Source organism: Pelodiscus sinensis, chromosome 7 (assembly GCF_052426305.1).
Source record: "Pelodiscus sinensis isolate ZL-2025 chromosome 7, ASM5242630v1, whole genome shotgun sequence".
NCBI classification, from domain to species: Eukaryota; Metazoa; Chordata; order Testudines; family Trionychidae; genus Pelodiscus; species Pelodiscus sinensis.
Window position 1 is genome coordinate 23,149,338 of NC_143058.1, and position 25,748 is coordinate 23,175,085.

Below are 25,748 nucleotides of genomic sequence, written 5' to 3' on the forward strand. Positions count from 1 at the left end.
TTACAGAAGCAGGAAGGCTGAGGGTAACCTGTCAACTGGCATCCTCAACAATCTTGGAATTGCCTCCCGGCTGTTAGATTTGTCAGTGGGCTAAATGGTTATCCATATCCAAACAGCAGTCTGAACTCAATGATTGCTGGCAGAGTGCTTGTACTGCAATAGCCCCATGCAGCTGTCATGTGGGCATACAACAGTACCATGCCCAGGAATCTAATCAGCCTTGCTAAGAACAGCATTCTTAAAAGCAATTTTGATGCTTTCAGAATCAGCTAATTCCGGGGTTATGTAGGGGCACTGTGGTGGTGGGAGTGGGGGGAAGAAGGCTGTAACTGTGTGATGTATACCTGCAGGGATATTCAACTTGTGATGGTGAACAACTGCTCTGCAAATTTGCAGAGATCTGTTTTATAACTGCAGATATCCACAGCTCATTTTTGTGGATACAGATGCAGATATGGATACAGATTTTATATCCTCATAGGGGTCTAGACGTAGAGTGCCACCTGGATGGAAAAGGCATGACAGATTCTAAAAAGGGGGTGGACAAATCCTTTGGGGTCATAAAAGGTTCCACAATTTGGGCATCCTGGGACACCAAATTATTCACGGAGGATGGGGTTCTACTATAAACTTAAGGAGTCCATTTGTTTTGGCCAATATAAAAGAGGGGCAAGTAAGACACCTCTGGAAATCTCATTGGATTGGGAGGTAGGAGGGGAATAGCCAAGCTAATTGTTGGTGACTCCTTGTTGTGGATGTCCAGTGCAAGTCCACAGCAAAAGTATACAGAGATCAGATAAAAGGCTTAGAAAAGGAGTTAAAAAGAGGTGTTTGTTAAAGGAATAAATGGGAGGTGATTGAGGGCTTCTATGATTGGTACAGCAGGGAACCAACCCCCTATTCCTCCTTAACTATGCTATGGGGGTATGTGGATGGTAAAATCCCAGCAATGGCTTTGCTGGAAGGACTTGGATGGCAAAAGTGTTTTGGTAAAAACCCTCTGGGTAATTATAGAATAAACATGTACACTTTTATATGCCACCTAGTCTCAGATATCTAATAACTAAGTTGCGGCCGGATTAAATATATGTCAAATATCTCCTGTCCTTGTGGCATAACTGGGTACCATAAATTAGTGTATATAACCTGTGGGTTATACACGTTTTTACAAACCCCACCCCTCTCCCCACGTGGTATACATGTCCGCGGGGTATACAAGTTTATTTTTACTCACTAGCAGCTCCCCCACCCAGAGGAGGGTGGGTTGTGCCTAGCTGCGGCTGCATGGGGCCTGGGCATAAGTGCAGCTCCCCTCCCGCAGGCCAGTCAGCTTGCCAGTGCTGTGCTCTCTGCTCCTCCACCCGGAGGAGAGTGGGTTGTGCTTGGCTGTGGCTGCACGGGGTATGGGCATAAGTGTGATGAACGTGGTGAGTGGATGAATGCAGGATCCATGGGCTATATACGTCCACAGGTAATCTAAGCATTTTTTTACACAAAAAAGAAAAACCACGTGTTATACATGGGTGAATGTTATACACGGGTGCGGGTTATATTCACTAAACTACAGTAATTGACTTTAAGAGAATAGCAGAATTTGGGCCTCCAAATTTGTTTGTTTAACTTTGGACTTACTGCACACACAAAAATCTATTCAATTGCCTGGGCACATGCACAGCAATTAAAATATTATAAATATTGTACAAAAACAATATTTAATTTACAAGAAAAAGTAAGTTTGCATGTATACTAGCCAAAATTTGAGGGCTAGAAAGAAGAATACGTGAGAAAATTAGGGATATGCCTCTTAAATCCACTGAGATGCATTCCATGAGGAAAACTGTTTGGAATGTTGGAATAGAAAAATTATACATATTTTGCTAAAAAAATTGGGCACAATGGTATGTTTAGCGAATGTCTGCCAATACCATATTGTATTGTATGAGATTAATTCTTATATAACTATGAAATGACATGTACAATGATGTACTACTAGTCACCAAAATTCTGATGCAATCCTGGGACCAGTCTGGCTATTTTGTAGGTGTTATTACATTGTTTAGTCTATTTTGCAATATTTTAATTTCAGATATACTTCCTATTTATGTTTGTTAATTTTATTAATATCATTGGTCATAATTAGTGATATACAGGTAAATCAGGAATTATAGATATATATAGGGCTCCATCACTGTTACAGAGACAGGGTTTTGATTGAATGCACTCACTTGTAGGTTTGGGGAGTAAGGTTTAATTTCTGGGCATTCAGCACAGGAAATCCCTGACTTTAAAATGATTATCTGAACTTTGTCAATTTCTTCCCCACTGGCCTGGAAATACAATGAGAATATTTTCACATCTGGAACTTTTCACTCTAGCACTTCAGTTGCAGGTTAGAATCAGGTAATGCAGAAGCACAAAACTGAAAAGGGGGGTGGGGAGGAAGTTAGTTAAACTTTTTGAAAGTTCAGTAAAATTTTAGTTTGAAGTGAAATTTCAGGTCAGTGCTCATTTTATTAGAAGCAATTTGCTAGACCTAGTCATAATCCTTTTTAGTTTGTCAAAAAAATCTATTCCTGTTTTTTTTTATTTCAATGTTTATGCTTTATGCAACTATACAAGAGTGAGAATCTAATTGAAAGGCAAAAAAAGAGTTGACTACATTTTACGAAGTATATAGATCACAGAATGCTGAAGTAATAGGTTAAACTTTTCAGACTGTATTTGTGCAAGGAAGTTTTTTTTATGAACTGCATTATGACCTTTGGAACTGGATGTTAACCACTGGGCCTAAATAATGCACTCTCAACCATTTGAGAGCATTACCATTTCAGTCTTGTGGAAATTCTGTAATTTTACCACCGCTCCAAATGCAACAATTGCAAAGTTCCCCCAGGACTAACCCCTTCTAAATGCACTTCAGTCACTTTCCCCAGATATTTCAGAACTAAGTTAGTACCAGAAACAGAACTGTGTTTCCTGGAGTTGCAACAGGTGTTCTGAAAAGGAAATTTCTCTCTAGATCAAGCAACTGGCTTTTTGTTTGTTTCCCAATAGATTTAAAGGGGAACCTCTGATTTATGAGTCAGCTGATTTCTTAATTCCTAAGGGGATCAGAGTTAACCAACCAGAAATATCTAGGGAGAGCTTTTTTGGTGCCAGCTATCTGAAATGAGTTGTCTGCGTCTGCCCAGCCACTGGTAAACTACCAATCTGTTTCATACATAACCTTCAGATTGGTATTCATATAATTTTCAAAGTCTGAGCTAAGAGTCAATATGAATTTCTCATTTTCCTGATTTTTGCTTGAATTCTAAACAGTGGTTCTCAAAAGGGGCTACGGTAAATACCCTTAAATTTATCGCCTTTCTGTCAGGTAATAGCTTCGTTCATGTTAGAAAAAAAAACAGGCTATTTTAAGCTGGGTATATCATGGCAGTTTGTGATTCTATAACTATATTAGAAACAAGAGGATGACCAAAGAAAGTCCCATTACTCAGTGAGGGGGGAAAACATGAAGGGCAGAGGTGCTAAATCAACGTTTTGGTTTTTGTTTTCATTACAAAGATGAGTAGCAATTGGACATTTGACACGGTGAATGCCAATGAAAGTGAAATAGATCAGAGGCTAAAAATATAGAGAGAAAAAGTTAAAAATGACTTAAGGAATTTAGAAGTCTTTAAGTCACCAGGCCATAGTGAAATATAACCTAGAATACTCAAGGAGCTGACTGAGAGGATATCTCATTAATGGTTATCTTTGAAAGGTCATGGAAGCTGGGAGAGATATGAGAGGAAAAGGGACAAATACAGAGCCAATCTATGAAAAGGGAAATAAAGACAAGGTAGCAAATTACAGACCAGTCATCTTAACTTCAGAGTATGAAAAGATAATGGAGCAAATAATTAAGCAATCAATAGCAATCAATTTGCAAACACTAGAAGATAGTAAGGTGATAAGTAACAGTCAGCAAGGACTTGCCAAGAACAAATGGTGTCAAGCCAGCCTAATAGCTTTCTTTGACAGGGTAACAAGTCCTGAGGATAGGGGGAAAATGTGGTACACCTTGCCTTTAATGAAACTGTCTCCCATGACCTTCTTATAAACAAACTAGGGAAATACAACCCACGTGGAACACACATCAGTTAGAAAATCAGTTTCAGAGAATAGTTACAAGTGGTTCACAGTCAAACTGAAAAGGGAGTATCAAGTGTAGTCCTGCAGAGATTAGTTCTGAGTCTGGTACTGTTCAATATCTTCATCAATGATGTTGATAGTGGCATAGAGAATATACTTGTAAAGTTTGCAGATTATATCAAGATAGGAGGGGTTTCACGTAGTTAGAGGTCAGAATTAAAATTCAAAATAATCTGGACAAACTGGAGAAATGGTATAAACTAAATAGGATGAAATTCAATAGTGAGAAATACAGAAGTACTCCACTTAGGAAGTAACAATGGGAAATGACTGCCTAGGAAGGAGTACTGCGGAGCGGGATCAAGGGATCATAGTGGATCACAAGCTAAATATAAGTCAACAGTGTAACACTTGCAAAAAAAACCCCACAAACAAACATACATTTTTCTCACATATATTAGCAAGTGTGCTGTAAGCAAGACCTGAGAAGTAATTCCTCTGTTTTACTCTGTGCTGATTTGGCCTCAACTGGAGTGTTGTGTCCAGTTCTGGGAACCACATTTTAAGAAAGATAGGGTATGTCTACACTACCCCGCTAGTTCGAACTAGCGGGGTAATGTATGCATACCGAACTTGCTAATGAAGCCTAGGATTTGAATTTCCCGGGCTTCATTAGCATAAAGCCGGTGCCGCCATTTTTAAAAGCCGGCTAGTGCGAACCCCGTGCCGCGTGTAGCCGCGAACACGGGGTTCGCACTAGCCGGCTTTTAAAAATGGCGGTGCCGGCTTTATGCTAATGAAGCCCGGGAAATTCAAATCCCGGGCTTCATTAGCAAGTTCGGTATGCATACATTACCCCGCTAGTTCGAACTAGCGGGGTAGCGTAGACATACCCATATGGACAAATAGGAGAAAATTCCAGAGCGAAGGCAATAAAAGTGATTAAAAGACCAAAAAACATGATTTATGAGGGAAGATTATTTAGTCTGGAGAAAAGAAGGATCATGGTCACAATTTTCAAGTACTGAAAAGATTGTTACAATGTGGAGGTTGAAAAAATGTTCTCCTTAGCTTCTGAGGATGGGACAAGAAGCAATGGGCTTAAATTGAAGCAAAAGCAATTCAGTTTAGATATTAGGAAGCACTTTCACTCAGGGTAGTTAAGTATAGGAACAAATAGTCTAGGAGAGGTTGTGGAATTTCTCTCAGAGGTTTTTAAGAGAAGATTGTACAAACACATTTTCAGGGGTGGTCTAGATTTAGTCATGCCTTAAGTTCTGGGGACTAGATAGACACAGGCTCGCCGATAGGGAGAGGGGGATAAGGAGGGGGATAAGGGCTGCCTGGGGGAGGTGCAACACTCTAGGTGATGCTGAGAGTTTCTTTGGGGAGACTAGCCCCAGGCCTTTTCATTTCACCCAGGGCTCTGCCTATTGCAGTGTGTGGAGCCGCCTTCCCCCCTTGCCTGACGGCCTAGCAAGTTTGTCAACCACACTGAATACAACATCCTCACTTCCCTGCTAGTTGTATGATTCTAAGATCATAGTTCCCAGAGTACCCTCAGCTACTTTCCATAATACTCCAGCATAAAGTTAGGAAAGAATGTTGGTAGAAGAATACTCTGCCTGTCAGCATCTCTTGTTCTTGCAAGTGTGCAATGTTTCTCTTGGAAAAGGAAATGGTGGGTCAGACAAGAGAGTTTTGTTTTCATGTCCATTTGCTTTCAGATGGTTAGGAAAAGTCTCTTGTATGCCTCTAATTTACAAATGTTAAACAGTGACTGCAGCAGCCGTTCTATGACCTACGATATGTCGCAGATATGCCCAAAGGAGTTGGACACAAACAAGATAGCTAAAGGAGTAGAGTTTCATTGTTTCCCATATACTTTGGATCAGGCCTCTCTTCAGGAAGAGGCAAGAAGCAACTGCCTCCCCTTCAACCTTATGTGTAAGAGCTATACTACTTTGTCTTCTATGAATTGTCATTGTATAAGTAATACCCATTAATCCATCAATTGAACCTTGATGGATACTTTAAAATAAAATTAATATTTGATTAACATAATAACTGAAACTGCAGGTTACACATCATTGCAACTATGTTATGGCAATGGTTTATTATATAAATTATGTACTAATGAATTTGCAATAACCTTTAAGGTTTAATTGTCATAAAACACAATTGAAGTATTGAACACATGTCAAATGTTAGTAAATAAGTCCTTTGTCATAAATTAGTATTTAATATACAATAACTATCCCATTAAATTTAAATGAATTGCTTAGATAAGTCTATTTAGGAAGTGTTTCAAATGACCTAATATGAGAAGTCATTTCCTGCCAGCACTGCTTAAGGAAATCACATTGAAGAACAAATTAAATAAATATCCTTTTCATAACATATTTAGGCAATATAAATGTTTAGTAAAAACAACAAAAGCATAATGTTTTCATTTTTCTCTAGCATTAACTGAGAGTTTGAAGACAATTCAAGCTACTATTTTACAGAACTGAGAAGAGCGCTATACTTTGTTGGTTTTTGCAAAGGAAATAAGGGAGGACTTGATACTACTGCAGCAAATTCAATTTGTCTCAAGCTTACTAAATGTGACAGGGCAAACCTGATACTTATAACTATCTGCTAAGCATCTTTCCTACTGGGAGTTCATGACTCTGAGGATTCTGATTAGAGTATCATATTCATTAGAGATTTCTTTAAGATGGCTGAACACTACATTATTACAGAGAGAATAAAATTGTTAGACCTGAAATGTGTAACATAATTAAAGTCATGTTTAACTTGTGTAAGGAATTGCAGAACAATATGTTACAATGAAAGATACTTTGTAGGTTTTTATATATCAATCTGGATATAGTTCAATGTTGTTGTTATGACTGCTGAACAAATATGTTATAAATAACTATGACCTTTCTGTCTTCTTTCTGAAATACATGTTTTATAGATCCTGAATGTTTGAGAAACACACATATTAGTGAACTACTTTAGCAATCTATCACACAAAGTCAAAAATCCTGTTTTGTCATGACTAGGAGGAAATTAAGACAAATTTATGAGTGTAACAGTAAATCAATTCAATATGTTCTGATAAACACTTCACTGTTTGCTTTAATGCACATTATGCTCCAACAAACACCAAGATTCTGGCGCTCAGATTAAAAAGACTCCAACAAAATTTAAGACCACTCCTAAAAATACCATGCATCAAATGTTGTTTGTACTCAGATTTGCAGAAGAGAACTTATCGCATATTCTCTTTTGGTAAATACTTCAGTATAGAATTTTTAAAATAAAATTGTAAACAAGTAACTTTGTAAACAGATCCATCGCAATACAATATGATAAAGATAACAATGTACATATTTAATAGGGATAAGGTGTACTTATTAATCTGTTTATGCACAGGTAATCTACAATGTATTTTCTTCTAATAACAATAATAATTGTTGCATTGAACAATAACGAAGTACATCAGAAGATTTTAAAATATGCATAAGAAAAATGTAATCTCAGGTAAGTGAAAAAGCTTGGGAAAACCTGTCCTTGTCAAGTGATCTATAATCTATAAATAGCTGTAATAACTATTATTATTAAATGTCCTTATGTCCCATGTCATTCATGAAAGAATGACAACATTCCAAAACTATCCATTCTATCAATTCTATTAATGAGGCACTTTCATTTGTCCTAAACAGCCAAGAGTTAGCTGAATTAGGAGGCAGATTAATTTATTTCTTTATAGATTATAAACTGCTACTGTTGTCTAGCATCTCATTAATGTAGGGTTTTTTCCTGACATTCTGAATGATTATATGCCCCCCAAACCACTGAATGAATCTTGAAGTATAGAAATGATTACTTGAAAACAAGAAATGTGTTGACTGAAATATTAGTAAATGAAGTTCACTAAATGGTCAGGTGACTGAAATCCCAATGGGTTCAGTAGTCTAATTTTCAGAACTTTATGACAGGAACTGGGAAAACGGAGCAAAACCATCATCCAAGAAATCTAAAATATTGTGGAATGGACAAAGATTTGAAATTTAGAGAAACAAACGATTCTTTGGGTAACAGGCTTTAAATTTACACTAAACCAATATATGGCAAGTTCCCATGTAACATGGGTTATATGGGCACAATTTGCATGCTATAATGAAGTTTATATCTGGTACATAATTCTCTTCAAAAGATTGAACTTGACTGTAAAAACCCATTACTATTTGAATTTCAAGTACCTCATAGTTTCATCCCATGAAATATTTTATTCACATTTTAATAGTATAATTTGGATATATTAATATTATTCTAAAAATGAAAATATGGAAGCTATTGATTCTATTTGCTTTTGTTCCAAAAATATTCATTTAATGGTATTCTGTTATAATATGTATTTGTTCATTTTAACTCATTAGGGAAAGGGAAAAAATGCTTACTTGGAAATTTTATTTACAGTACAGTTCACTGCATGTGTTTATTTTTTTTTCCAGCTAAAACTTCATAGTCTTATTACATGGCTTTAGGGTATATGCATGGTAGTCAAACTCTGTGTTGCTTAAAGTCTCCACATTCTGAACATAGTCACAGAAATGATGGACTGACCGGCAGAATAAATAATAGGAATATTGTGTTTTAAATGTCCTTATAGAGGGGGCCAAGTTCTTTCTCAATTGATTCACAACAGGAATTAAGAGTCTCTTGTGGGCAATAATGGTTCAACTTCTCTAATTCCCTTAAGACAGAGTTACAGTCTCTTTCCCAAAGGTCTCACTCTCTGATTTTTCTGTCTTGATCTAGTAGGAGGATTTCTTGATGAATGAATTCTAACAGAGTTGTCTGAAGCAGTCTTTGTATCTCTCCTCATGGTAGTTTCTCTTGTACCTCATTCACACAGCGTTCACTGTGGAAACTTTCCTCTGAGTAATTTAATGATAATAGGAAACACTCTGTGTGGTATATTGTCTAATTATCACCTCACCAAGGGTGGTTAAAGATACACAGCTTTTTGGCTTTCTGTCTCACAAGTCAGTCTAGATATAGTGATATATATAGTATCCTAAAATTGTCAGGACGTGAAGGGATCCACAGTAGATCCTCTGAGTCACCCTTTCTTCTGGCAGGATTCTTTTAATATATCTAGATCTTCTCCACTGGGAGCTTATCAAACCATAACTTGAAGTTTAAGTGATTGTTAATTATACCACCTTTCCCTAATCAAACTGGTTGCATTCGCTAGTTGAGTTTACTGTTAAAGAAAATTCAGCCGTAATCATTTTGTTTTAATCTCATACTAATCTTTCATTACTTCAATTGAATCTAGTCTTACCATTGCCAACTAATGCTATATTATGCACACACGCACACACACTGGGAGAGAAATTTATCTCCTTTCTCCTTAAATTAGCCTTTTCATGTCCCTATTCTTTATATCTGATTTTTTACATGCCTTCACTGAATCTACTTAAAATCCTTACTCCGTCCTCCCACACCACAGCATCCATAGCTTTTATCTCCACAGCCTTCACATAGCAATCTACTAACAACTATAATTACTCCAAATGTTATATATTGTTCTGCAAAGGAGTACCAGCACCTGCAATTGTTGATCATTTTATAATGACATAATACAGAAACAGTCCAGAGACCTTCTTAAAGAGGGAATAAAAAAGTGGTGTGAAGCTATGTTTGTGCTAGCCCAGTCCCTGGGAATTCTCAAGGATGCTCTCACTTATGAAGGCTGTCCCAGACTATTATGTTTGCTAGTGCTTTCTGGGACACAGGCTACTCTAGCAGCACCATCTTCCATCCCATATATCATGTAGTAAGTGGCACATAGCAGGTCATCCTACTTCATCCTGTCTCTATGCTACCAGCAGCAGCCTCTGCTGGCCATTGATGTTGGTCTTAAGGTTTCTGCCATACTAAGCACCTATGAATAATATACTATTTCACTGTAAAAAAAATCTTAATTGCCTAAGTTTTCTAGTTTATGTTTATTTTTTTAGTGATTATCATTTCATTAATAAAAGTTCTATTCCTTGCAAAAGAATGATGGCAAATGCACTGACAGGACTTGGACCTGAAGCCAGTGAAGGATTGCCATTGTCTGTCTTTAGTTGGGCAGGTGCTGACTGACAACTTAATACATCTCCACTGTTTTTCTCTCCACTGCACAGGTGATCTTACAGTAAATTAGATGGATGTTCATGTGTTTCCTAACATGCTGCATTTGTGTTCTTTCTTACATAGCTCAGTAGTTAATATAGTTAGTGTCTTCTAGAGACATTTTAATGAGTCCAACAGAAGTACGTACAAGCAGGCACAGATACACAGTTTTAGGGATAGGCCTGGATCAATGTCTAACTATTGTTGGTTGCAGATTAACTAGTGCATGTTTCATCCAGCTGAAAACATTTTGCCATAGAGAATTTATCATTTTAACAAATGACAGTAAAATAGACACATACTCTATTCAATTGCTGAATATGTAATGTGGTAGTGCTGTGTTAGCATGGTTTCATATGTTAACCTTCCTCCCTAATTTAGAGTTTCAAACACCTTTTGATTTTGGTGATTGCAGTAGGCATGTAAGGATCTGATAAATACAATTCCAGTTTCATATAAGAGCTTGGCATCAAACACTGATAACCTTATTAGAACATTGCAATCTATCATTTGAATGTCAATTGATGGAGTCCATATTTGAAAATCACTGGCCTTTGAACACTCCTCTGCCAGTAGAAGGAGGCCTTAAAGTTAGTGTAAATATAATCCAGTGCAGTATAATAAGTCTCTAGTATATGTGAGCCCTAGTGTCTCCAACCAAAGAAAAAGCCACAGGAAAACATTATATAAAGCCAACAGCTTGTTAATTGCAATACAGTCACAAAAACCACAAGCTGGCAAGAAGCTCATCTTTTTTGACACACCTTTGCCTACCTCATACTGGTTGTTCTCAGCTCCCACTGAATTCAGTGGGAGGTTACAATGCTTCCATCTCACAGAAAGCACACAGCCCCTTTCAAGTTTGGTCCTGTGTTCATTAGAGAGCCCAGAGCAAAATCATTTGATTCAAGAAGACCGTGCATGTGAAAGATGTGAAGCTGAACTTTGGAGATGAGGTCTGGAGCAAAACCATGAGTCTATTTTCTTGCCACGCTGTCTGGAAAAGAGTATAATAATGCAGTCATGAATCCAGCAACTGAACTATTTAAAAGCTCTCCATAAGCAGACATCTGGCAGGTTAGCTCTGGGTAGGCAGACCACAGCTTTAAAGGTGGTGTATGTCGATACCAGGCAGAAATACTTTTGGGGAAAGCACAGAGCCTGCACAGCTTGTGGCAAACTGTGTGTGCTGCTGCTGGACACAATATGAGATCAGAACGCTTTCCTCAGCAGCTTCCTTCCTGAGGCCAGGAGCTGTTCTTTAGCTATTCTTCCTTCAGAGCCCTCATTTAAGCTTTTAAATAGACTTCTCCATTTCTTGCCACATCATTTGTGTTCTTACTAACTTGTGTCCGCAATACAGATCTGAGCTGTCTGAACTCTAGTGTGCTCTCATCTTTCTGAGTATTGTGCCTGACAGCACCAGCCCAGAAATAAAGAGGCCGTGTCTCAAAGGTCAAGGCATGCTGCATGCATCATCTTAATCTATCATCTGTTCACGGAAATCACTTGGCTTTTTTTTTTAAACTGGACTTATTCAAAATAAATGTTGTTATGGTTGCAAACACAAAACTTTTGCATTCCCATGTTCTCAGTTCATAATTGGGAAGGAGATACTTTGAAATATCGATTTTTAAAAAAACCTGTTAAACTCTAGGTTGATATATTGTTATGCAAATATTACCACGTCTATAGTAATTTTATACTAGTAATCATTTTTCTCCTATGTAGGGAAACAGATTAAAATATAATTCAGAAAGTTTACATCAAGAGCTTCAGTCTCTTTTTGTATGATGTTCTTGCTCATCTGTATTTTTACAGTGGGAAATGACTGAGTGAGTAATAAAGATGTAGGGCCACTGTTTCATGCCCAGGTGGTTATCTCCAACCCCAGACACAATGACTCAGTGGTGCTCCTTTCACTTTCTGCAGAGGGCCAGTGTATTGTCTATTCACCAATTCTGTCCCACTTAGACCTTCAGCATAAACCAAAAATTCCTGTGTATAGGCCTTTTACTGATCCTCCGCATTGGTATATATTTCTCACTGTGCATGTAGAAGTTCATTCATGTTGTTGTACAAGATGAACATTTTTCCTCAAATCTCCCTGCAGAGTTAAGCAAAAATTCCGGGTGAAACCTGCAATGACTTTAACAGAACCAGGATTTTATCCGGCATGCGTCAGGTCAGCTGTTTGCCTGCCTGCACTTCTTTCATCAGTGAAAAGCAGTAGTACCATGCCTTGAAGATTCTGTGTGGTGCTGTATTTCACTGGAACATGCGTTGTTTTACATGAGAAAATATTAACTAAAACATTCAAATGCAAAATCCATACTGTGCAAAGTATTGATTCATATAAATACTTAAAATTATCAAAAAATCATTTATTGATATTGAAGTGTAATTACTTATAAAACTGATCTTTTATCAATATGTCTCTGCTTCAGTGTAGTAACTAAGCAAAGCTCAAGAGCCAGATCTGACCCTCATATGACTATCAGAGAAAACTCCTTTTTTTTTTTAGAAGAACAGATTCAGAAGATTCCCTCTGAAATGCACAAACTTCTTAGGAAACTTAGCTTAATTAAAACAAGTCTATTTTAGTACAGTGTTAATAGGAAACACATGTTGATTAGGGAAAAATAATATGAAAATATAATTCAAGGTTAGGATGAGGTGAACCTAAAGAACTGAAGTTCACTAAGCAAATAGGTCTGCAGTATTCTCTGAATAGGTAGAATCTTGCACCAAGTCACATTGACTTCACTGGAGTTCTGTGTTAGCACAGTGGCCAGCCAATCCAGAGCTCATTGAAGGATGGCAGGTCTTGGCCCGGTGCACATTTTCTACTTCCATATCAAATTCTGTGCTCAGGGACTCAGTCGCTAACTTAATTTTTATGCTAATAGCAGACTAAAAGAAACAGGTCCTTCATACCATTTAGATGTAATTTTTTGTCTCTTAAAATGGAACTAGCCCATTAATCTCCATGATAGTTTTTATCATGAAAAATTACAGGTGGTCAATGCCAATAATATAGTAATTATTTAGCTGAAATGAATGCCGCCTGTTAGTGTATTTAATTAAGCATACAAAGCACTTGCTTTGATTTTACTTGTATTTAAGACTGTTTTCCCCAAAGTATTTATTATCCAAAGCATGATTCTTCTAATCTTAGATATATTCTAGCACTGAAGTACTGTTTTATATCTACACTTCTCAGCTGCTTTTATCATGAATAGATGTAATACAAACCACATTAATGAGCTGCTTAGCATTCATATATTAGTCCTTTCCTCATTTTATATGGAAATACTACTATAAAAATTCTAAGAATACTAATTTTATGTGCATGGTAATGATGAGATGCAAAGCAAATAACAAGGAGGAAGTCTGTGAATATGAAATGGATTAATACATAGTCAGAGTGCTTTACAATGGCATAAAATTATTAAGCATGTAATTAAGTAGGATCAATTGCACTGTTTGTTTTTGGGAAATGTTTTAGCTATTTTAGAGGTTTTGTATTGTTTTAGAATTTAATTTCACACTTTAAGAATCTTCTTGCTTTGTCACATAAGTTCCATCAATATCCAGAATAAAGTGTTGAGGATATGGGCTCCTTGAATTTGTCTGTTATCACAAAAGCATTGTGAGTAATGTAAGATTTATCAAACTTTGTCAAAACGCAAATGTCAAAATTATATCATCCATAATAACCGAAGTAAACCTCTTGAAATATATTTGACTATTAGCATGAGATTTGGCCCTATAGGAACTAAATCAATCTCTCTCTCTCTAAACTGATTTTGATGCAGAGGCCAAGATCTATGTTATTAGATAAGGATTCAAATGTGAAAATAAAGCTGTTAAAGTAATTATCTTATTTTCAGGGAGGAAGCATATATCATGGAACCTAAATGTTAAATCCAACCTCCTAGTTAAGATTTTCTATTAATTTAAAATGCTAAACATGTCCTAATAGTGACAAATCTATTCTTAAAAGCCAGGTTCATTGAATAGGTTCATTGACTTCTATGCACTTGGAATCAAGACCGATTATTTTCCAATTGTATTGTAACAATAAGTAAAACAATCATCATATTACTTCTCACTACTTCTATCTATCCACTGTGCTATAGTATAAGAATCTGCTTTTTATAGCTGATGTTACCTGTTTCTTTGGAGTTTGAAGAATATTAGAATGGCTTTACCGCTAATAAAAATCCAGAAAACCAAGGATGCCAAGGAATCAGTAAGGTCAATTTATAAATCATATTTTGGGCCAAATTCTGTAGGAGGGATGTAAAGGGTTAACTGATTACCCAGCTGACATAAGCCTTATCAGCATGATTACCAGGTAATGGTTACTGGAGGACTCAGCCAACTGGAGCAGCCCCTTACTCATGGCGGCCCAGCTGGCAGACACTGGATGCGGCAGGTTTGTGGGTCAACTGCATGATGTGGACTGGCAGGGCCAGAGCAGCCTCTGCCATTTGTGGCACAGTGGGTCAGGGCTGGACTGGATCAAGCCCTGCCATCCACAGCTAGTGGTTAACCAGTTAAATAAATTGCTTAACTGGTTAACTAGTTTAGTGGGTTTTACACTGCTATCTTGTACACATTTGAATGAGCAGACTCACTCATTGCAAGTAATTTTAATTTCAAATTGGGCAGAAGGCAAGCCCAAGGCTTACACACCAATACAGACCTATTTTGAGAATTCAGAGTCAGCTTCTCAAACAGTGTTAGATGCCTAACTCTCATTGACATGAATTAAAGCTAGGCTTCTAACTGCCTTTGGCCACAAGGCTGCACTGTACAATGTACGTGTCATACACTTCTACAATAGCAGCTTCACTGGAATGAAAGCCTTGTGACATTTCCCTATACATTTTACTTACTCGCACATGGCTTAGTGCTAATCTATGCCAAGGTTTTCAGGATCAGGCCCATAAATGCACAAGTTAACAGTTCAAAACTAAATCCTAATGGGATATATTTACAAAGAAGTTATTTTTTTACATTTCTTTTGATACACTTCAGGTGCCTTGTTAAAAAGGCTAAACTCTATTTCAGTTGAATCCATACTGACAATCTAGCAGGTTAAGTACTTTTTCATAGTTACATGTTATACACTGAATAAGTGCTTTTGTCTTGCATTATTTCTCAGTCTGTAGTAAAGTGCTCTTTTGCTGACTAAAACAGCTTTGTGCTCTATGGCTAATAAAACATCTGAATTCTTACTTTAAATCACAACTCTGCTTTTAAAAAGAGCAATTTCACACTTCTTCCAGCACGCCACCTGCTTGTGAATGACAATGGTTTTCATCAGTAATTTTCAGAGGAAAACCAAGTTATTATACTTCAACGTATTTTCAAGTGCCAAAGAAAGAACACCCAGCCACTATTTAAATATACTGCATCTTTTTAGTGCAGTGTGTAAAGGCCAAGCATGCCATTATTACAATAAAAGCATTTGTAATGGGTTTCAGTGCAATTGTGGTGCAAGGTAAAGTGGCATCATCTCAGGTAACAGCCTTTCAGAAATAAGTTTACTATATAGAAGTATTGTAATTTTGTAAATCCAGGCATTACAAAAGCTACAATTATCTGTTCAGAGCAGCAAAGTCAAAAAGGGCTTTGCCAGTGTCACCCAAACATAGCTTTAAAAAAGTTTTAAATGTTAGTAATATCTAAATAACAGATAATGTTGTGAACAAAAGCAAATTTACCAAACAGTGTCTGCCATGGAAAGTGTATTCACCCAAATAATCACTACTATCACAAAACTCTGATAAATCTGGATAGATTATCCTCCAGGTTGGGTTGAAATATTCTCCTTCTCCTCAAAATGCTTCTTTTCACGAAGACTATTCAAACCCAGGAGTGGAGCAGAACCAATTGTAACTCTCCCAAATAACGGATGGCTAGCATGGGATCAATGATTCTTAGGGAAAGCTGATAAAAATTAGGAAGTAAGACTAAGAACATGTCCAGAAGGGAAGGATAAAACATTGGGGCTAAATTTCTCCCGGGAAGACATGTACTCTTTCAGCTCTGTTCTTGTGCACCGCCCAAATTCTTCAAGAGACTGACTCGTCTTGTAGGGATTGGAGAAGGTCCACAGAAAGTGAGGGAAAGGAATGCCTTTGGCTGTACTCCATCCCTGCTCTGCCCTGTTTTCTGCCCTTACCAATATCTAATAACAAGAGTCTAGCATGAGTCCCCTCCACATTGTCTGCAAACCAAAGGTGAAGGAAGAAGTTAGAATAGTGCAGAAAGCTTAGACAGGAAGAGAACTTAGGTCATTTTCACTAACATTTTGGTGGAGGCATGGGTGGCCTGAAAATTAGGCTGTCTTGTGGACAAATATGGAAGACCGATGTCCTAATGCCTGGCAGCAGTGTTAGAGTTTGGATTATGTCCGGATTTCCATCACAAATCTTATTGTTTGTTGATTTATAGCTTAGTCATGAAAATAAAATTGCTTTGGTCTAAAAATATGACAAAGTCTCAGTCTAGGTATGAATTATTTGTATGTTTCCCAAAAGATTGATTTGCTCATTTTTTACAAGATGTACAAGTGAATATCAGGTTAAATGCTTTTTGAGAGTCTAAATTTACAACCACTCCCCAGTGTGTGAGAGCTCAATTTAGCAAGCAATTAATCCACAAAATTGTTAAATTGTTTCTGAAATTCTGGCATTGGCCACCATTCTCCAGAGGCCCCATTTTGCCTTACACTGTAGTTAGATGATTTCCAGAATCTAAGTAAGAGAATCAGTGTTGAAAACACTATTTAAATTATGATTACCTCCAATCTACCCCATCCCCCCGTCACAAAATCTGCTCTAAAAAAAACCCCTATGTACAAAAAAATTGCCAAGGACCAAAAAGAATGACAAGCTGCTGTTCCCCTTGGCCATATTTTGCTGCATGTTTTACTCTGACATTCAATAGGTTTCTGGGGCTACACATAAGTGATGAGCTACAGAAACTAGAGTTGCACAAACCTGGACTGTGTTGTGGAAGAGAGGCTAAAGTTGTGGAAAGGGGATGATGATCTCTTGTAGCTCCTATCTTCTCCAGTGAGATGTAGCAAAATGTCACATTCATATTTAGAAATCACATTGAGGTCACTGCATGAAGGGTACTCTGGATAAAATCCACTACCCTACAGGATTATCAGCAAAAATCTAGTGTTTACATTTGTGGGATTTAAAGTAAAACATAAATCTACTGGTATTCCCACAGAGAAGAGACAAATTGTACCCAGAGTGCATTTCACATAATGATCTCAAAATGTTTCACAACATAAATAAATGTAGCTTTTGCTTCCTCTGTTAGGAAGCCATCTGATTTAAGTAAGGCTGAAATGGGGCAGAGATTCTCTGATGTATAGCTGTAAATTGTGATTTCTGATTAATAAGCCAACCTGCTGAGACCCTATGACCTCTTAATACATATTTAAGCAATACAGTGTACTAATGTCTCTTAGATGAACATTTTAAACACTCATTTAAATAGCCACATATATAACTAATAATGCCAAATGATGTTCTGACTTTTGCCTAAATCATATGCAGACTTTTTTAAGAAAATTGGCCTTTAAATCTTCACCTATTTTAACTGAAACAAGAAGAGACTGAAACATAGGAGACAGAAAAATATAACTTTTCCAGTGTATGCACACATTTATCTTTCAAATTTGATACTTTCCTATGATTAAAGATAATATGTGTTGTATTATCACATATAACTGTAGAGTAGTGGATCTTACCCAGAATACCCTTCATGCAGTGACCTCAATGTGATTTATAAACATGAGTAAGTGACATTTTGCTACGTCTCACTGGAGAAGGTAGGATCTATAAGAGATCATCCCCTTTCCACAACTTTAGCGACTCTTCCACAACACAGGCCAGGTTTATGCAACTCCAGTTTCTGTAGCTCATCACTTAGGACTAGCCCCTGCAACTTGCAACAGGTAGTTATGGCATTTAGATATCTATTTCTCTCAATAAAGTATCACTTAAGTTGTGCTCAGGATCTGGAATTTGTAAAAAGAACAAACCAAAGTCACTTGTTATATCTAATAAATTAAGAAAAAATATTATAAAATAGGTTTTAGAAAGAAAGAGGTGTAAAAATAAAACTGGGGGGGAAAGACTCTAGAACTTTTTGGGGGTTTTTTGTTTATTTTTTATTTTTGTTCAGATAAGCTTATTTTGGAATCTATGTGATTTCCATATCAGAGCAAATTAAAGTTGCTTACCTGACCACTACATACTTATAATTTTCTTTCCATCACAAATGAATTATATTTGTATAAACTGTAAATATTTTATTCTAAAACATATACTGTAGCACACTGTAAAACAAATGATGACAGCAGATGTCTGAATACCTTCAGTATTTATAGATGATGTAGCAGTTTCAGACAAGTTAGCAAAGAAAGAGAGACCTTTGCTGATGTGCCACTTAGACAGAAAACCAATGCATCACTTAAGTTTTCCAGCAAGAGCTATTTCACTAATGCAAAAAAGCATGCCTATGTCTTTAGGAAAGAATGAAATGCAAAGTTGCCTCTAATATTAGCAAACAAACATCATCCACCTCTGCTCCTGGAAGTCAGGAATGAAGCATATTGTCTTTTTGAGCTTCAGCCTTCCCTCACCCTCACTAGAGGGTGTATGGGGGTGGGAGGCTCAGGGCTAGGGCAGCTGCCTGGTGAGTCTCTCTTTTCTCTATAGTTTTATGAGAGGCAATCTCATTCCAGAAATATCCCATTTTCTAGGCACAGCCAAACCCTTATCTTGCTTTGAGTTATAATACGAGGAAGGCTGCATACTGAATTCAGTGATCCAAACTCTTACAGTTTAGGAGGAGTTGTTGAATAAATGGACAGAAAAGACAGAAGTACCGAGAAACTTTCTCTAATACATAGTAGATGTGCAAGGTAGAAAAGACCATATAATTTCTCTGTTTTAAGCCTACTTCTGCTTTGTGTTATCCTGGGATAAATGAACTTGTTCTCTCAAAATTTTATACGACTTACATAGTGAATTGAAAATTGGCAGAGTTTTTGCACGTTGTCCAAAAACAAGTATAGGTACTGTGCTGTGTTTTTAGTTCCCTAAAATATTCATGAAGAACAAACAATGCTTGGAGCCTGATCTACTTTTGACAGGCAACAAAGTCTGCAGCCCCATGCTCAGAGAGTTCTGTGTATGATTGCACCACACCTTCACACACCACATTTTAGAAGGTCCCCACTCTTATAGCCAGAGTCCCTGTGCTAAAACTACTGCAGGGCTGCCTGAAAAATTCTGTGAGGGAGGAAAGGGTTTTATTTTCAAACATGCTGCCTGCAGCTTCACAGAGAAATCAGGTTCTATTTCACTTCTGTCCCCCCCCCCCCCCCCACCTCCCGGAATAGTGCTCTCTGGCAAAGAGGAGTCTAACAGTGAGGAAAGAGAGATGCATAACACGGAAATAAATCCTGAAGTTGCTAACACAAAGAATCTCTAAATAATAAAGACATTTGTCATTTGGATGTCAATGTTTTATATCTTTGATATGAACACTAAGAAAAAAATAATACTCTGAAATAGGATTCAAAATCTAATTCTCTGGATTACTCCTAGAAAGCCATTGGTTGGCACATTTCTTATGTGTATGAGGACAGAGATTTAAGTATTGAACAGGACAAGCTGGATATAAATCTATGGCTGGAAATGATAACACTGTAAAGACGGTTGACATTTCTTGATATTAGTGAATTTTCTACCTCAAATCAAGCAGCAACTGATCAGAGAGGCAAATATATACAGTTATCAGAGCCTAATATCAGTGACAAATGCATTACAACAGGATACATGGATGCTCAGTGTTGCTGGGGTTTGTACTCTTGCTACATACTTAAAACAGGTGACAGCACAGATTTTCTTATCATTAGATATTATTACTCAAGGCCATTTGTAGAGCTGGACAAATGTGGTAGAAAACCTTTAATCGTACTTTTCTGATTCTTTTAAATGCATTTTCTTTATCCGTGTTTACTTTTTACAAATAGTCAAGCAAATGAGATTATAGACAAGAATGCGTATGGAAGCAATGAATTTTAGGCAAACAGTGAGAAAATGCTGTGAACATTTACACCAGAATCCTGATGCTAAGTCCATCTATTAGTAAAAGAGAAACATGCAATGAACTGAGTTCCCAGATGAGGTAGATTAATATCAATCCATTGCTTTCAACAGCCCCCAAATAATTAACTTATTTGGATAATAATTACAAAGAAAGACTTTATGAAAAATACAATTATCTCATGGACAGTTCACTAACATAGAAGTAGCAAAATTTCTTCAATAAATCATTCATTAAGAATTACTGAACTAGCTTTTGTTTTATACTCTAAAAGCAACAACTCCTCTGGGAACAAAAATAATGATTGCTAAAATAATGCAACAGGGTAAAAGTGGATTTGCTAAGAAATCACTTTTGCTTTTTTGCCATTATTTGTGAGTACATTTAGTACTAGTGAAAGTGACTAAATTGATGGCTTGATGATGAAAGCCCCATGTACAGAGACTTGCAACAGCTTAGGGCAGTGGTGGACAACCTGCGGCCCATTGGGGTTCTACATGTATGCTGCAAATCATTTTGTTTACACAGGCTTGCCAGATTCTGCTGGTTTCCATCCACATAGATTTCCGCCTTCCCCCCATCCGTATTACTAAAGTGACACACATAAAACAAGGAGTTGTGAAGTGAGATGTGTGCTGATTACACACAACATTGACTGAGAGCTGTGCCCTCCCTCTGCATTCAATCTAAGGGCCATGATGGTTCAATTGGCGCACGCCAGAAATTGTAGGTGCACAAGCAAAGTTAGCTAAACGAGCCATCCCAGGAGACTCTCTTGGTTACAAGAATCTTGAGGTCCCCTGAGATGAAGAAGGACACTAACTAGCCTACTTTGCCTATTGCTGGTTTAGGCACTGGCAGGACAAATCTGTCACATTCCTTTGCTATTGTTATTGAGGGTCTTCCTTCTTTGACCTCCCCCTTGTCAGTGTCAACTAGTTACATCAGTGGTGTTGCCAGTTTCCAACCCCTCTTGTAAATTAAAAACCTCCCACTAATTATAATATCTGGGGAAAACACATGCCCTAATCCAACTCCAAATGATGTCAATAGGTGCTGGTTTAAGAAGTAAATGAGGAAATACATAGTTTGTGTTCCCCATTCCCATTTAATCCTAGATCCTCCATTGAATTTGCCTACAAGGGGACTACTTGGAATCCTTTTTAGTGGTATCTTGGAGGTTCTACCAATTCCTCTTGCATAAGTCACTAAATCTCTGCCCAATGGAACAGCTGCAACCAGGCAGAAGTACATGTGATATGATGCATTCCAAGTGAAAGATTCTGTATCCCTATCACCAGACCCTCGAGTTTTCCGATGGTTCATATATATTTGGTATGTAGATTTATTATGTCTTAAACACCGCAATATAAGTTCAATTTAGAAAAGTGAACTGCGATGTTATATGCTTAGATAAGATATTTTATGGGAAATTCTGGGTGTGTACTCTAGGTTAACCAACCAAAATATTTCATTTTAAGCACTGATATTTGCATTGAGAATTTGGAGATGGCTTACTCAGCTTTCTGAAAGATGTTTCTCTTTATGTGCATCAGCTATGCAGAAAATCACGATCATATACAGAGTAGGTTCAGGCAAAGTATCAGGAAAAATCCTGTTTCACACTTCAAGATGCTAATGAAACAGAAGAGGTTTAATCCTCAGCCAATGTAAATTGGTACAGCTCCATTGACTTCAATAAAGCTATGCCGATTTATATCAGCTGAGGATTGGGCCCAAGAGAAGGAATGGTATGTGGTTATTACCAGCTGAGTGATTTTCTCCTGATGCCAATTACTGTCAGGAAACAGAAGTAGGTAGGGATTTATGCACATTTATATGCAGCAGAATGAGTTTGGCATGGACAGCATGAAGGAGCAAGACACTCCATTTCAAAATGCCAAACTATGCTCAAAAGACAAACGAGGACCCATTAATGCTAATACCATGATTTGGAAACAAATCTGTAGGGAAGATGTCCTCAGCAGGTGAATAAAATAGAGATAAGGAGGCAACACTATGAAGCATAATATGTTTGGTGCCTGTCACCCAGACTGAATTCTTCCTGCCAAGGCATGAGGTCTTTTTACTGGAAAATTCTAAGGAATTATTTTGTGTATGTCATTTTTGTAGCCCATTTCACAATGATATTCTTTATGTTTAAAATACAGCCACAGAATCCAGCATAGTTTTAAATGAAAAAAGGCATTGAGAAGTGAGTATGTCACAACTAATTATGAAAGAACTATTTCATACTTATACTCAGCTTTTTCTCTTGAGGATTCTGAGTGCTTTACAAGCCATTACACAATGAACCCTCACAACAACCTCAGAAGGTAACTATAATACCTATTTTACAGATGAGTAAACTATGACACGGGAAGGTTAAATTGCCTATCCAGTGTCAGAAATCAAACCAGTATGTGTAGATTCCTGTCCATTATTTTTAAAAAACTAGGATTATAGTCCCTAATTTGATCTGATACGTGGTACTTTCTGTACTTTTATCAGGTAAAGCAAATCTCTAGCCTTTTATATTCCACTGAGAAGAACATTGCATTTTGTCCATATCCTCTGTTACATGTGCTGATTATCATGGGGACACAGACCAGGAAGTTCCCTCATTTTCCTCGTAATATAGGAAACAAGGGAACATTAAGATTTAATATCACCTCATCCACAACTCTGAGACGCCTGCAAGGGTTCTGTTCTGCTCTCCAGCAGCTCTCAGTTACAGAGAAAAGAAGATTATTTTATTAATATTAAGCATGTTTCATTAAATCTTCCACTGATTTTTTTTAATACTTGGCTTTTTTTTTTCTTATTTCACTTTTCAATGTTTTGCATTCTCTGTCTTCCTTTCCCTCCTTTGAGGTCTCAGTGCTATGCTCTGACATTTTGCTGCACTAATAATTTCTTTTCCTGTTTTGAAGTAGCATTATTTTCCTTCCTTTGTCTGCCATTGCTTCTGCCTGCCACAGCTATTCTACAAAATCAGTAAGAGAATATGGAACATATGCTCTGCAGATAGAGTTCATTATAAAATGACACACGAGCAAAACACCTTTGAGTTTTTTCATCTCACACCCGCATATTGAGTGTAACCTATTATCCATGGTACAAAGATTCACTTGGGATGGGTTTTTTAAACCAAAATCTACTCTTATAACCATACATTACGGCTATATGTGTTACACTTCAAAGGAAAATAAGGATAGCATGAAGTACTTTTTACTCACAGGTATCTGAAGATTCATCTGAATCATCTGGACAGTCGGGTTCTCCATCACATAGCCAGTTTTGAGATACGCAAGTCACATTATCATCACAAAGAAACTCTCCTAAGTCACACAGCTCTTCTTCTGAAAATGAAAATGTTATTACATGGAATGATTAACAGATGAAAGTAAATAAAAAGGCAAAATGGCATGAACATGAAATAGGAAATTACAGCAAATGACTTCACCACAATTAGAGGGTATGTCTAGACTACACGCCTCTGTCGCCAGAGGCATGTAAATAGACTACCTGACATAGTCAATGAAGTGGAGATTAAATATCCCCAGCTTCATTAAAATAAAAATGGCTGCCGCATTGTGCCGGCTCAGCTGATCATCGGCACAGCACGTGAGTCAAGACGCAGTTCGGTCGATGAGGGAAGCCTTTGTTGACCGCTCCCTTATGCCTTGTAAAATGAGGTTTATAGGAGCAGTCAACACAGACTTCCCTTGTCGACCGATCTGCTTCTTGACTTGTGTACTGTGCCTATGATCATCTGAGCTGGCACAGCGTGGTGACCATTTTTATTTAATGAAGCCTGGGATATTTAAATCTCCGCTTCATTGACTATGTCGGGTAGTCTAATTTACATGCCTCTGTCGGCAGAGGCATGTAGTCTAGACATACCCAGAGTGTGTGGGAATGAGGCAAGAGAATGCTGCAAATAGGTGGATGGTGGGCAGCTTTGCAGCACTGACTCATCACCTCAGGAATGTAAGATCTGAAAGATACAAGTCCTGGGTGGGGGAAACCTCTTTGTTCCATGCACCAACTAAAGCCAGGACCCATATGGGAGATGAATATAAGGCTGGATTAGGACCTGATAGGGGCGTCATGCTAGTCTCTCCTTTTTAAGGGGGGCTGGGAAGGAATTTTTGCCACACCATGCGATTGGTTTTGGTGGAATGAGGTTTCACTTCCACATAGCAAGTGTCAGGGGCATCTTTTTGGATAAGAAGAAAAGGCGGTAGACCATATATTGGAACTATTTTGTAAGGCTGGGCAGCTGCTCAGTGTAGGTATTCCATAGGAAAGGCATCCAGAGACCAGATAAATGGCCTGGTAAAGAACTTCCCCCCTTAAAGAGAAGTACAAGATAAAGGAACAGAATGGGAGAGAGGGTTTAGACATTCCTCTGATTGATACAGCAGGGAGCCAACCTCCCCCTCCCCCATTCTCATCGACCACCTTAACTTTCCTATGAACACGGTGGATGACAAAGTCCCAGGTATCTAGATAATAAAATTTATGACCTGACTAAAATCCATATCAAGTATCTCCTGTCCTTTCAGTGTACACAGCAAATATACAAAGAGCATGACTATGAGATGAAAGTTGAATGAGATCTTTAACAACCAGATTAAGATCCCCTTACTTAAAATGAAGAGTACATCACTCTCTGGGAAGTCCTACTGAAGTAAATTCAGAGATAAGGTACATCCAGATAGTATTTCACACTTTTTGTTTATTTTTGGTTTGAAGCATAATGTTTTCAGATCACCTTGGTCATTATAAGGAATCTAACAAGCTTTATCTTTATTTATTACTATATTTATTAGAAATGTCTATTTGCATGAAAAGACACAATGATTACATAATTTTTTTAAAAATTCTGTCACCAAACAATTTTAACGAATTGTGTACCATTATCATTTTTCCCCCAGGAAAGATCTTCTGTAAAAACCAAAGGCCCTATTCTCATAGTTTTAACTGATTTGTTTAATACATCATTTACTCAGATAACAAATTTAAAACACATCTCCTGTTAAAAGGAGATAATGATAATGAAAGAAGTGTTATCAATATTAATACTCCAGATTTCTGTAGTGTTTTAAAAACATTAAGGAGTCACTATTTTAAAAAAGCCCCTTACTTGTTTGTAAGCATAATTGATAGACTTTAACCACTTAATATTTTTTTTCAAACCAGACAGTAATTTTGCTGATTGTGGCTGTAAAATTACAAGCAGGGTGTAAAACACAGACCATAAGCACACCAAAAAC

The 25,748-nt window shown here is 37.3% G+C and overlaps 1 protein-coding gene across 1 annotated transcript in view; it reads right to left on the reverse strand.

The window, feature by feature from the left end:
• Positions 1-25,748, reverse strand: part of LRP1B (LDL receptor related protein 1B) — a 1,362,068-nt gene that overhangs the window by 1,081,799 nt on the left and 254,521 nt on the right. Inside the window, exon 2 of the mRNA XM_089779714.1 lies at positions 23,706-23,828. Coding sequence (XP_089635840.1) covers positions 23,706-23,828 — 123 coding nt within the window. The remainder of the gene's footprint in view (positions 1-23,705; positions 23,829-25,748) is intronic.